Here is a 13,695-nt window from a genome sequence, read left to right as displayed (position 1 = left end):
CCAAAATAGACAGGGCGCCTTATAATGCAGTGTGCTTTATTTGTGGGAAAAAAATTAAAATGTGTCATTCATTGAGGATGCGCCTTATAATGCGGTGCGCCTTATAGTCGTGAAAATACGGTAAATGAATCGGAGCCCCTTGTATCAAATCTAATTTGGGCAAACTTTGTAATATTGGCAAATTTCAGTCAAAAGACTCAATACAATGTATCACATCATCATGAAATTGGTGATTTACTACACGACTACAGTTTGCAGAATCCACAAAATCTCTAAATTGCCAGGGATGAAGATCAAGTCAAGTCAAATATAGCCCTGTTTTTTTTTATAGTGATCATTTTGGGTTTATTGTATTTGTGTAGTCGTACTAGAGTGTGGATGGAGATACCTGTCTGCTGTCATTGTCTCGACAGCCCTGCAGCTTGATGAGGGAGCTGGACGTTTTGTCCACCACGGTCAGACACAAATCCATATGTTTGACAGACTTATCCTTGGTCAGGGCCCATTCCTTTCAAGAAAAAAAGGTACAATTACAACTTCACATTAAATGGGATCATATAAAGATAATTACTTTTAGCCACACTCAACAATAGTATACTGTATGATGTATGTTTTTGTCTTATGAAATGTAAAAGGTGACACTGCCGACATTAGAAATTCAAGATATACTACAAAACCCTCATGAAGTAGCTCTAAATTTGAATCACTATAAAATTAGATTAAAGTCTCTTCTCAAATCAGGGGCAAACTTCACAATTTAATGAGATCGCAGTTTACCAGAAAATCCATCTCAAGATAATGTGAGGGAGGTACGGTATTCGTTTGAGAGAAGAGTCTTGGTCTTCGTCAAAGCACTAAATCTATTAAATAAAATGTGAAATGCAATACACTGGGATTTGAAAAAATGCAATAAGTGTGCAAAACGGTTTAAGTTTTCAATATTGAAGTGGGGTAATGAAAGGGTGGAGTGTGGTGTGGGAGCTGTTCGGATGCTTGTTGGAGTATGCAATGGTACACTGCATTATACTCAGAGCAGAATCTCAAGTTACTTCATTTACTTCCAAGAAACCAACAACTAACGTAGTCATTATTTTTTTTCATCAGGTTCGTTAACAAAAACATTTGTAACAGTTTCAATCAAAACATGAATTTACTGCCTTGACGTTAAACTCTCAACACAGCCATTAAAAGCAATCAACTTTAAAGAATTTAAGATTTTTTGATGCATAAATGCGACAATTCAGAACATTGTGGTGCTCCTTTTGGCCTGCACAAGAAATCCTCCTGGGGGCAGTATGACACAAGGATTTAATGGACAAAAAATGTACAACATTGCATTTATGGTTTTCTTCAAAGGGCCATTATGTCTACCAACTGACACAATGAGTGGACTAATCAACTATTCATCCAAAAATTGGCAACTTTTTTAATACTCTCTGAATCCTTTATGGGGGGATTGCTTACCTTAAAATGGCCTAAATCCTCTTTTTCAAGGTCCATAACACCAAATGTTGTCCTATTTATTTGTTTTATTTATATTTCTTATAAAAATGGAGACCTGTTCTGCAGATGCACCCAACATAGGAAGCTCAGAGAAGGTTGAGGACAATAAAGAAGAGTCAAAAATGTTGACTTGCATTGCAGCAAAGGAAAGGTTGTATTTATTTATTTATTAACTTATTTATTACCTATTTATTTAAGTCTAATAATGTTTTTTCCTGTGTCTGTATTCTCACCCTCTTGCTACTGTGACAATGAAATTTCCCGAATACGGGATGAATAAAGTTATCTAATCTAATTCATGTCAATTGACGCTAAAACACCCACCATCCTCCTAACGCCAACGCAACCACTTGCCACCCAGGTGACTCCTAACTGTAAACCGTTGCCGTGGTAACGCTACCTGGTTTCCGCCTGCGTTGTGGCACTCGTAAACGCCGACCACCCCGTCGGCAAAATGCCCCAGCGTGTCGAGACAGTTCCCGCCTTGCTGCAAGGCCCCGAAAGCGATGTCTTGGTGGTCCGGGACGCTAATGGCACACGCACACACATCAAAAATTGACGAGGCGACCATAACAAAGAAGTGCAATACAGTGCGAAGAGACTGTACACTTTGGTTGTGTGCCACTGCAGCGCGCAGGCAGCCATGCATACCAAATGGAATACAGTCATCGTCTTACCGCAGCTCGGGGTAGACGTTCTCCAGGTACCATTTAAAGGGCTTGCAGGCTAAACGCTTCTTCATATCCAAACGACTCTGGATGCTGAGGAAGACAAGTGGGGAAAGAGGATGAGAGGCTTGTCACTCTCAATGAAAAAGGATTCAATTACATGCGGAAGCCAGAAGGACTGGAAAAAGTCCACGGCTTGACTGCAAAGGGGAACGCGGCATCGACGTAGAGATGTGACAAAAATGTTCCTAAAATAAAATAGTTCATCCTTCTACCGTACTCTCTCGAGCAGGGCTGTCAAACTCACTTTGCTTCGCGGGCCAACATTAATAGAAATGTCGATATTTTTGGCCAGAAAAGTTCATTTAATGAACCTTCTTTCATTTGACCTTCCCACTTAAAAATGGATTGTATGTCAAGCGCCATCAATGATTTTTTGTGGGGAAGATCACTTCATTTGATTATTTCACTTTCTACTAATTTTGGGGCACTTTCTATTTATTGATCTGGGGGCATTTCCAAGGTACTCCCTATTGATTTCAGGTCCCTTCTTATCGGTCAAAGCGCATTGGCTGTGCAGCGTGCCAAAAAGGAGAACCAAAAAAAATCGGAATTTGACGTGTGGATGCCAAAATAAGTTCTTACTTTCCGTAGGGCACGTTTCTCGCGGAGGGAACGGCGGCGTAGTAGAAGTTTTTGAATTCATCCATCCACACCTCGGCAGCTCTTCTTGTGTTCCTGAAATGGAAAGAGAAAGACCGTGAAAAATGATGCATTTGATGAGCAGAATTCCCCATTTTGGACAGTCAGAACTGCTCTCAATCTCAATGTACGTTGCCAGGCAAAGCAAAGTGTTGACTCTGAGCCTGAGGCTTTTTTGCTATATTTACGTTCTTTTCTTGTGATGTCACAGACAGCTGTTAAAACCCCCGAGTCAGCGGGACTCACATTCACAACGACAGATTGGAGCATACATTTGGTAACTTAGAGGTGCCTGAACTGTGAAGATACTACGGTCTGTATACAGGGAGTCCTCCAGTTCGAAGCCAGTTCCATTCTTCGCTAGTGACGTAATCTATTTAATTTTCCTCTAAATCACAAGTCGCTGCTAAATTCGTTAGATTTTAAAACTTTAAACTTTAGCTCAGGGGTGTCAGACTCGGGTTGGTTCGCGGGCAGGACCATTTTAGATATAATATTTACTTTTTTTAAATAAATGGATTAAAAGAACTGGATTAAAAAACGTGAATATTCATTTTTTTATAAATCTAAAAAGATGTTTATTTTAGCTTTTTATATATATATTTTTAGATTTTACAAAATGATTTTTGAACTAAAAACACAGAAAAAATGGATTAAAAAAATTACAATTATTGATTTAAAAGTGGGAAAATCAGGAAATTTAATATACATCTATACTCTTCATTTTAATTTGATCCTAAAACAGATTTACTTTCCCGGGCCACACAAAATGATGCGGGGGGCCAGATTTGGCCCCCGGGCCGCCACTTTTATACATGGTATACAGGGAGTCCTCCAGTTCGAAGCCAGTTCCATTCTTCGCTAGTGACGTAATCTATTTAATTTTCCTCTAAATCCCAATTCGCTGCTAAATTCGTTCGATTTTAAAGCTTTAAACTTTAGAGCATGAAACATGGCCACTGTGACGCACCCAAAAAAAACCAAAACTAACTAGCTATTTTGTCTCAAGGCAGTCAGAAGGGCATTGCGTTTAGAGACAGCATGGATTTTTTTTTTTTGACTGTCAGCAACGTAAGGTCAGTGCGAGCAGAAAATGGCATTTGGTGACGACAACCAAGGTGTTTTCACATGACTTAAACATTGGTCAGAACGCAACATATTTTCACCTCACTTCACTTTTGACTTTCACGATTGGTATTTCTTTCCTTTCTCCGATCTTTTTACGTTAAGCTTCGTTGCCATGGTAGTAATTGCTGAATCTAGAAGAGCTAGCTTTTTTTCTTTAGGATCATATTGTGGAAAAAGGAGGACGAAAAAGGGAAGGACAAGCGGAATTGACTAGCTAAGCAGACACTACGATGAATCGGACTTATAGCATCGTACGTCGAGGACGTCGTAACCAGAGGACTCCCAGTCTCAACAAAACCCCGGCATGTCGGTAGACCGACGCGAATCGGATCGCATCTGGCGGGGCGACAGCAGATGCTGTTTAATATTTAAACAAGAAGGGTTCATTTGAGGATTTCTTCATGCATAAAGCGTTTCTTTCTCAAGTGGATGCCATATTGTACCGTAACTCAATTGCATCGCTCTGAACCGATGTGCGCAAATGACTTTTTTTTTTTGCCTGTGATGGGCCTCATTGTAACATGCCAGCGAACGAGCGTAATAGCATCGGTTGGGGTCGCGTCTGTCTCGTGGGGGGCCGCCAGCCAACATGAAGATAGCTTTTCATCAGTGATAAGCAGCTGCTATGCAAATTGGGATAAATGAGACCCTCTGACACATTTCATGAACAGTCTCAGTAGTTGCATCCATTTAGCATGGAAGTGTCGTGGCAGGTTTTATATAGTGATGTCGAGCGGAAACTGGAAATTATGGATAGTTAAGAATTAAGATTTAAAAGAATCATTTTCAAAATAATTCACAAAATCTTGGAGCACCTTGGCAGCACGTCACATTGTCGCCATTCATGTTCAATCCCTCTGCATTTGTTTAAATAAGGCGTAACAGGTATTATTTTGCCACATGAATGACTACAATGCTAAAAATGTATCATTTTCCCACCGTTATTTTTTTTGTTGCATTTTAACATTTTTTAAACTGATTCACTACTCAAGATATTGATAAATTTTGGGGAATTGTTATGTTTTGTAAGACTTTTTCTAAGCCTAGACTCCCATCATTGACGATGTCACACAAGTGAATTGTTAAGCGAGACCTCGGCATACTTTTTAGGTGAGCATCAAGAGACATTTTTTTTCTTCTTTTCTTCTAATTATGCCCAGAAAAATCAGCAGCCTCAACAGATGAATGTTAATTCATTTGAATCTATTTTCACTTTGTACAACACATACCTGTCAACCTCTGCCGATAACTGCCCTTATAAATGATTATGATTCCCCTTACAAACCCCCCAAAAACCTTACAAACACCGTACGACTCGTACGGTGTTTGTAAGGTTTTTTGGGGGGTTTGTAAGGGGAATCATAATCATTTATAAGGGCAGTTATCGGCAGAGGTTGACAGGTATGACAACAGGCAGGAATTTTGACAATTTGAACCCTTGAACCTGTACTCCTTCTGGAAGAAGGCATGTTGGAGTTCAAAGTTAACCATCAGAATGCCAGAATCAGCTCTCTGGTTCAAATGACAGGTACCGACTTGCAGTCCTGCTATTTCCCACCTCCTGAACGGACTGTAAATGCCTCACTCTGCACATTTTCAATTATGCAACACAGCAAGCGTCCGCTCCCGAAAAATTACCATTCATTATTCTTATCTAATGAGGTGAGAACGTCTTAATGACTCTCTAACGCAGGTGTGCATGTTTTTGTTGGATATTAGAATGTAATTGAATGTTGGTCTTCAGCAGCCAAACATGACCAACTAATGAAATTGTTCCCCAACAATGACTTGACTACCTCATATGTTTTGATGGGGGTCATTAAAGTGAGACGCTAGAATTGGTAGCCCGACGCGCACGTGTCACCTTGCAAAGACGGTGCCGCTGCCACCGGGGAAGGTATAGGGGTGCTGTTTCCTGAAAACGTGGCCGACTCGACTGCACGGGATGATTTCCAGACTCCCGCCGCACTGCCACACGCGAAATGAGATCTCTGAAACACAACACAGGCGGGTCAGTAAACAAACGCGGGATTATGAAATGAGCTATCGGCGCCTCGTAAAACTTCGTTGGCGGTGCAGTGTCAGGTTCTTGTCTTCTGAACGAGATAAAATAAGTGTGCGAATTGACTATCTGGCTTCATTAAAAATCCCATTAAATGAAAATGCATCTTTCTGACAGCTGTGTGCTGGAAACCAATTCCGAGCACAATTTGAAGGAAATTAACAGGGAGATAGACTTTATGGTATTATGTGTAGAGATGAACTACAAATAGGGAGGGTGAGCCAGGGCCACACTCCCAAAAAGTAGAAAGCATTCATACAAGAAGTTAAAGGGGCGGGACTAATCCCACACGCTCCCATAGGGGAGGCCGGGTTAATTAATGTCGAGGTAATTCTTGCAAAAACTACTTATCTCTGTGGCTGTCATTGACAGCAACAGACGTTCAATCAATTTTAATCAGGAAGGGTTAGCAATGCCCTCCTAGTCAAAATAAATCCAACATTTATTGCCGAACGCCAAAAGTCATATTTCATAGTGGGCAAAGAGACTTTTCAGGTTTTGTTACCCTGTTATCTGAGTGGCATTTTACCAGTGACGCAAACAGAACTAAAGCTTAATTAATAATGAATTGCTGTCCACCGTGGATGCAATCCGTAAATGTATGGGATGTCAATGACAGCCATTGACTGTTGTGAAAAGCAGGTATGTTAGTAAACAGCTATATCAAAATGGAGATACAAAATTTCGGGCTAATATTTATCTTGAGATACAAGACAAATTTTGATATGCGAGCAGACAGTGGACGCGAAATGCTGCTCAAAAGAACATCATGGGCACTGTCTCTCTCCCCGCAACTCCCTCGTGTAATGTCTCTGGTCGCAACTCCCTCTTTGTAATGTCTCTGCGAGCACTGGGCGGAGCGTTGCATTTTTTCAGTGTTTTCAGCTTCTCGTTGGCAAGTGGTCGTGCGTTATCCTATTGTGAGGGCATTTGTGTCCATCATTTTGGGAATATTTTGAAGGAAATACAAAATCCAATAACCCTCGATATTGACTGAAAGTCAGTGTGGAGGCGGGGCAAAAAGAGCCAACCCGGGAGAAGAAAGGTATCAAAATGTCAAACAAAATTAGAATTAAGTTTAGTGTTAGGTTCGATGAAACTTATTTTTGAGTGTGTCTGCATCGTAATGCAAGTTCATTTAAATTTATTTATGTTATTTTATCAGCGCATTGCCGTGCAAAAAGCCCCTCCCCTCTCTCCCCCTTCGAAATCCGTATAATTTTAGTACTATTAAACACATTTTAGTAATATTAAACCACTAGATATGTGCTACTTTGTTAATAGATGGCGAATTAGAACAAATAAAACATTTTTTCCAATCCAATATCCTGTTTTTGGTGTTTTTTCAGAGGGTTGGAACGAATGAATTTGTTTTTAGTTCATTTCAATGGGAAACGTTCGTTTGAGTCACGAGAATATTGACATACGAGCTCAGTCTCGGAACGAATTAAGCTCGTATCTCGAGGTACCACTGTACTTTAAAACATATCCGGGCAATTTTATGAAGAAAAAAAACAGGTGTCCTAACACTTTTCCCACGTGCATATGGAAGATAACACTGTCGCACGACATTGACAAAAAGTTTTAATAAGTGTCAACGGTTTATAAACATGATGCTGCATTTACTGACATTTGCATTAGCTGCACTCACCCAGATTTTCTCCTCCCCAAACATCCATCATCATGTCATATTTCCCCAAAAGCTCAAAGTATTCCTTATCCATGACAAACAGACCTCCTGCTATCATGGGAGTCCTGGGGAGATTGGATCAGAAAAAGAAAAAAAATCAATGACCTTAGTCGACGGCAGCCAGAATGTTATACAGAAGAAAAGTGTTTTCATGGGGTTTGTCTTACTTTATTGGGGCGATAGGGTTGCCTTGCCTTGCTCGTCTCTGATCCAGAGTCATGTAATCCCATTTAAATACCAAATTCCAGTCAAAACCTGCACACAGACATTGCATTGTTGAAGAAGCGCTTTGTTTTAAAGTATAGTCGTTATTAAAGATGACCCAAAACACCCACGGAATTCAAATGCTGTACTCTTAAGACACAAACAAGGGAAAAAAAAAATATTTTGCTTGTGAGTACTGTAAGACTGACTGTCTACATATGTTGCTTTACCCATTGTGTTCACATCATCTTTACTCTAACATTTGATAGGGCACTCATTTAATCTTAAAAATGTTAACACTGGTACTGTTTGTTTTGGACTAAACTCTGTGTGTGTATGTTGACACGTCATTCAGAGACATTTTCATTCCAAATGTTAATATTATCATAAACGTGTTATTCTCTTTGTTGCATGTTTGGCTGTTTAGTCGACAGTTAACTTCAAGCGAGAGGCAATCAAAAGCTTGGTTTGACTGGGAAAGCACAGCAGCATCTCATTTTCCTGTGTTTGCTTAGTCACCAGAATGATTTGAGAGAAGAGCATGCTGACTGTGCCTAACAACCACTTTTTGGGGCATTGGATCAGAGCATTTGAAAAAAGCCAGAGAGTACACTTGACTTGAAATGCATCACAACGCTGCTCGGTTGAGGGCGCGCTTCCTCACTCCTCTTTAATTGGGCACTCTACCTCCTTTGAGATCAGCAGAGGCTCCCACATACTGGAAGTTGTCCATGTTGATGACATCAATTATGGGAGAAACCACTCTGGTCTTATCCTGTAAAAAGAAGACAGAGGAAATAGAATTGCAACTTTCTCTCCAGCTGGACGATAATATTCATAGTGATACATCCATTTTGTGTCAATCAAGTAAGCCTTTCCTCAACATTTAACATTCATTCCCACAATATTTACTTTTGGTTTAAAATCAATAATTGATCAATTAAGAAAATGCTGTCAAAGTATATTAACGCAATTAAAACCCTAAAAAAGCTTTCAACCGTCCAACATTCCCTTTCAACTTGGAAGGCAAAACAGGTTCTATCAGTTACCAATAAATTATTCAAACATTGTTAAAACTTGGGATTCACTTCAGAGGAAGAGTTGGTCCTCAAAAGAACATTTTTGTCACGTTTCCCTTAAACAGCCCATTTATTTCTAATGAAGTCCAGTCATTTATTATTTGGTAATGCTCTTTTTGTTTTTAAGCTCACTTGAACAACTATCACAAGAAAGTATTCAGATGAGCCATATAAATATATATTACACTATTTTCAATAAAAAAAAAAAAGTTCTCTCCCGAAAAGCACAAACATTATTAAACATAATGCCGACCGGCTGGCTGGCAACTCCGTGGGTATATGCAGGACCTCTGACCTCTTTGTATAGTGAAGGAAAGAAAAACAACAATGCAATGAAGCAATTGGCAACGCTGTAATGCTGCATATTTCCACGATACGGAGAGGCAGCAAGAAAACAAAAACACTTCCACCCTGAAATTATTCCAGTGCTTTCGTGACATTTTGAGGGCGTTTGGTGGCAAAGACTGTGTTTTTTTTTTAAAGTGGAGACAGATGCCTCAGATAGGGCGAATGAGGGGATTTTCAGGGTACAAAAAAGAGTTTATCATTACTTAAACACCTCTTAAATGTCTTAACAGTCTTAAAAAACACAAAGCTCATGTTAGGCCCTTGAGCATATATACTTAACTCAAAATGAAGTATGTATAGCCTTTGTGCATCAGTTAATACACAATAATAAAGTAGTGGTAATAAAGATTTGGATGTTTCCAGTGGTCTCCTATTCAAGTATAGACTGCAATTATACAACTAATTCATGTAAACTGGGAGAACTGAGTGTAAATGTTGGCTTTTCAATGCCAGTGAAGGTGCTAGACATCCAATCTATTTAGACTTGTACGCACGCATTTGTGCCCACGTACCTCAGCCACTCTCTCCAAGAGTGGCTCGAGCCAGTGGTCGTTACATTCACAGTGGGAGTCCAGGAAAGTGAGGACCGGCGCCGTGGCGGCATCTGCACCACGAACCCTGGAGCGCATCAGTCCTGAAACAAACCTGTGTTACAAGAAGCATGCATCTCCAGAGCATCTCCACCCACCCCAAGCTGTAGGCTGGCACTCGATATCAAAGCAAGATTATTACTCAGTGGTTTGTCCTGAGATGAAGAAATGTTAACATTCTTCCCCCCTTGCCTCTCCTATAATTACCTTCTCTGCGGTCGTTTCTTAGCACGCGAACTTTCTCCATCTTGCCCAGCAGTGCTCCATCCTCCGCTGCAACAAAGACAGAAAAATGTCTTTCACGTTGTGTGTAAGAATAAGCAATTCATAAAGTTTGTCAGTATATGGATCAGTGCCCCAAGCGAGACAAAGCCCCATTCATTTCAATTAGGCAAATGGACAAATTTCAATATTAAACATCATTCATATAAGTAAAAAATAAAAATAAAAATGCGAAGAAATGTAACATCCAGATTTTTTCAAAATAGTGGTTTCAAGAAAATTTGACCAGCCCACTAAACAAAAAAAAAAAAATCTTCCAAATAGTCCCCTCGTTTCCAATAATGCTGATCGAAACCCACAAAAGGCCCACAAAAATATTTTCATCCATTCCAATTGATTTTACAGTTACCATTCAATCCCTTTCAAATGTGATGCACAAAAATGTTTTGCCTGACCTTTGTAAAACTTTTTGGAAAAATTGCCCCCAAAATAAAATAATAAAAGCAATATTCTATGGCTAATGTTTACAATTCCATTCAATGGTTCACATATATATTTTTTTACATCATTCACAATCTTACATACAACTAATAAAAGATTAGCCATTTTAAATGTTCTTGTTTTTGACCAAATGGATCATTATTTTATTTTTGCCAAAAAGATCATCAAGAGTGTATAGAACAGCATTTAATTCTTCCCTTTTCAATAATGATGCAGTACTTACCACTATCACTGTAGTCATCAACTAAGATGATCTCTTTCACCAGATGAGCTGGACTCTTCTTCAAAACACTGTAGGAATAATGAGAGAAAAAAAATGTGGTAGTAAATCAAATTTAACCAAAAAATAAAAACAAATTATATTTTACATTAGGTTACATAAAACACTGACAAAAAGCATTGACGTACCTGACAACGGTGCGTAGCAGTGCAGAGCGGGCTTCATTGTGGAAGGTAATAACCACGCTCGAAGCTGGCAGGTCCGATTTCCATTGCTTATGTCTGCAACTATATACGCATACAGATCCAATGAAGCAACAAACACAAAAGCACCCCTTCAGACATTTGCGTTCAACGTGAATCGGAAATGCTCCGGTGGACCCGAGGAACAAGTTTGCAAGGTTGGCTGAGCATCAACTCAAAAAGGTACACGTCCGCCTATTATGCTCTACTGGCGCTCGGATTGACATTGGCTTTCTCTGGAGGCACAAGTGAATTACAGTCGAGACCGAGGGAGCGCGACAAGACAGAAGAAGTAGAGGACCATGACCTCATTAGCAGGCACCTCTCATCACTTCTGACCTGACCACTACAAACATCCAATTAAAAGTCTGCCACACGGCAACACATGTTTTGATGCGAGTGCGCAGTATTGAAAGCGAAGGTGCAGTCAATGGCTTGGAGCAGGGGTGGCCAAGTTTGGTCCTCTAGAGCCCCTATCCAGTTTGTTTTCCATATCTCCCTTCTCTATCACACCCGAATCAAATGATCAACTCATCAGCAAGCTGTCCGGAAGGTTGATACCGATCCAGATTATTTGATTCAGGTGTGTTGGTGGAGGGAGATTTGGAAAACAGACCGGGTCGAGGCTCTCGAGGGCCAGACTTGGCCACCCCTGGCTTAGAGTGTATGTATGTGTGGTCCCTTGTGCATGTTGGGTGTCCGTCATGCCATCATTGGCTTCGAATGAGTCAATATGCCGCTGAATCAATCTCAAATTAACGTCCCTTAATCACCACCTTGGCAAGAAGGAGTATTTACTGGATATATCTACGAAAGCGCTAACTTCTTCGATGAAAACAGCAATGGGTCCACGGCCTGATGAGACCTGGGCCTCTGGCTTTTCGCCCTCGCGCAATCGAGAGCAGCCGCGCGCTGGGCAAACGGACAAATCACTGCAAAAATCAATGGGAGACACATTGGTGCCCTTTTAGTAGGCTAATGGATTTAGCTGGTCACGTAAGGCCGGCGCATCGCTCAGGCGTGACCCGTGTGGCTTCGAGGACACTCGTCACAGTGTGCGTTTGTGTGCCCGGACTGAAAGTGTAAAAAATAAAACCATCTCTGATGAATACAAGCAAGGTTGTGTTGGGAGCTAACAAAGCGAGCCCATACTGTTTATTTAACGAGCTGTAAAAGCGAAATCAGCAACACTGGAAAGATGTTAGCAAATGATGTAGCGTGGGCTAGAGAGGTAGAGAAGCAATAAAACAGAGGCTAATCCTACGACTGTAATGAGGAGAGCCATCAAACCAAATGGCTTTTGCCGGCACTGTGACAACAGCAGGACTGTGAAGAAGAAAAAAATTGAGTATTTAAAGTTAAAAGAGTGAAACAAGCATCTGTCTGTCGAGCAAAAATGAAGTTAAACTAGGGGAAAAAATGGATGTGTTTAATTTGAGACGGCAAAAATACTTGGAAGACCGCACCAGAGGTACAATAATGACAGTTTAAATAGTCTACGATTCATCACTAACAGCTTTACGCCGAACACACATGGTGGCATATTTGGCTGTCTACACCGAATGTGTGTCGGAAAAGGGTAAAAACTTTGGCCTTTCTGAGTATAGAGCTTGCATTTGATCTCGGTGCTTGCAAGAATGTCTCCAGGCAATGCAGTTTACAGCCATTATCCAAAAACAGGTGTTCTTAGTTGTAGATATATCATTCCCTAATATAAATGTCAGGTTTTTCTGGAGTATTTTTTTTGTACTTCACAGAAACCTGACAAGCCAAAAGCGAATCATTTTCAAATTTCAATCTTTCAATACATCGATCGGTGAAACACAACATTGCATGCATGCACGTACTGGTCATGTCTGGTATCCGGCACAGCTCTGTCCATACGGAGTTTATCGCTCTCCACCTGGTTGAATTTGTTTCTGGCGTAGGGATCTTGACCTGGGCGGACCACTGTGGCGCCAACGTACAGATCCTGGTCAAAGTCTTGCCAACGAACCTTACCTGGACAGAAAAAAAACAAAGACATAAAGCCCATTAGCGGCATTGTAGTTTTATACTCAAATTGTAGCGGGACTGAAGAACAGTTTCACAAATCCCAATATCACGTTAACAAAAACAGGAGCCGTCAAAGTTGAATTCAAAACAGTAAAATTCAGAACTTCTAAAATGCGCTTAGCGACAACGGGGATTCTTTATCAATTGGAATATGCCATTATGGTAAAAGTCTGATTCAAGAACACATTGTAGCAGTCTGCGAAGAAAGTTGCTGTGAAATCCCTTGTATTTATAAACAGGAAAAAACTAGAGCCGATAAATGAGTTTAAAAAAAACTGCAAACATTCCAAAAGAAGATTTCTTGGAGAAATTGATTTCCCAGTTAATCAGTACCAGTGAGACACATTCGAATAAAGACCTCAGCTAATTGCCTTACGCCGCCGCAATGCTTACGGCATGTTTAGCGTATGGCGGTGGCAGATTATATATTATTTGTCAGCGGAGGTGAGCGCTTGCTGACGAGCGAAGACAGACAGCCACG

The 13,695-nt window shown here is 40.5% G+C and overlaps 1 protein-coding gene across 1 annotated transcript in view; it reads right to left on the bottom strand.

The window, feature by feature from the left end:
* galnt2 (UDP-N-acetyl-alpha-D-galactosamine:polypeptide N-acetylgalactosaminyltransferase 2) overlaps window positions 1-13,695 on the bottom strand; it is a 39,124-nt gene that overhangs the window by 3,735 nt on the left and 21,694 nt on the right. The window contains exons 3-15 of the mRNA XM_077590150.1: window positions 13,007-13,160; window positions 11,106-11,204; window positions 10,921-10,988; window positions 10,182-10,247; window positions 9,897-10,018; window positions 8,645-8,732; window positions 7,921-8,008; window positions 7,715-7,818; window positions 5,866-5,992; window positions 2,817-2,909; window positions 2,181-2,264; window positions 1,904-2,030; window positions 389-508 (exon numbers count right to left, since the gene is read on the bottom strand). Of these exons, the coding sequence (XP_077446276.1) occupies window positions 389-508; window positions 1,904-2,030; window positions 2,181-2,264; window positions 2,817-2,909; window positions 5,866-5,992; window positions 7,715-7,818; window positions 7,921-8,008; window positions 8,645-8,732; window positions 9,897-10,018; window positions 10,182-10,247; window positions 10,921-10,988; window positions 11,106-11,204; window positions 13,007-13,160 (1,340 nt within the window). The remainder of the gene's footprint in view (window positions 1-388; window positions 509-1,903; window positions 2,031-2,180; window positions 2,265-2,816; window positions 2,910-5,865; window positions 5,993-7,714; window positions 7,819-7,920; window positions 8,009-8,644; window positions 8,733-9,896; window positions 10,019-10,181; window positions 10,248-10,920; window positions 10,989-11,105; window positions 11,205-13,006; window positions 13,161-13,695) is intronic.

Source organism: Stigmatopora argus, chromosome 2, assembly GCF_051989625.1.
Source record: "Stigmatopora argus isolate UIUO_Sarg chromosome 2, RoL_Sarg_1.0, whole genome shotgun sequence".
In the NCBI taxonomy this organism is placed as follows: domain Eukaryota; kingdom Metazoa; phylum Chordata; class Actinopteri; order Syngnathiformes; family Syngnathidae; genus Stigmatopora; species Stigmatopora argus.
The sequence above is the reverse complement of the archived record's forward strand: the minus strand, read 5'-3'. Positions and strand labels throughout refer to the sequence as shown.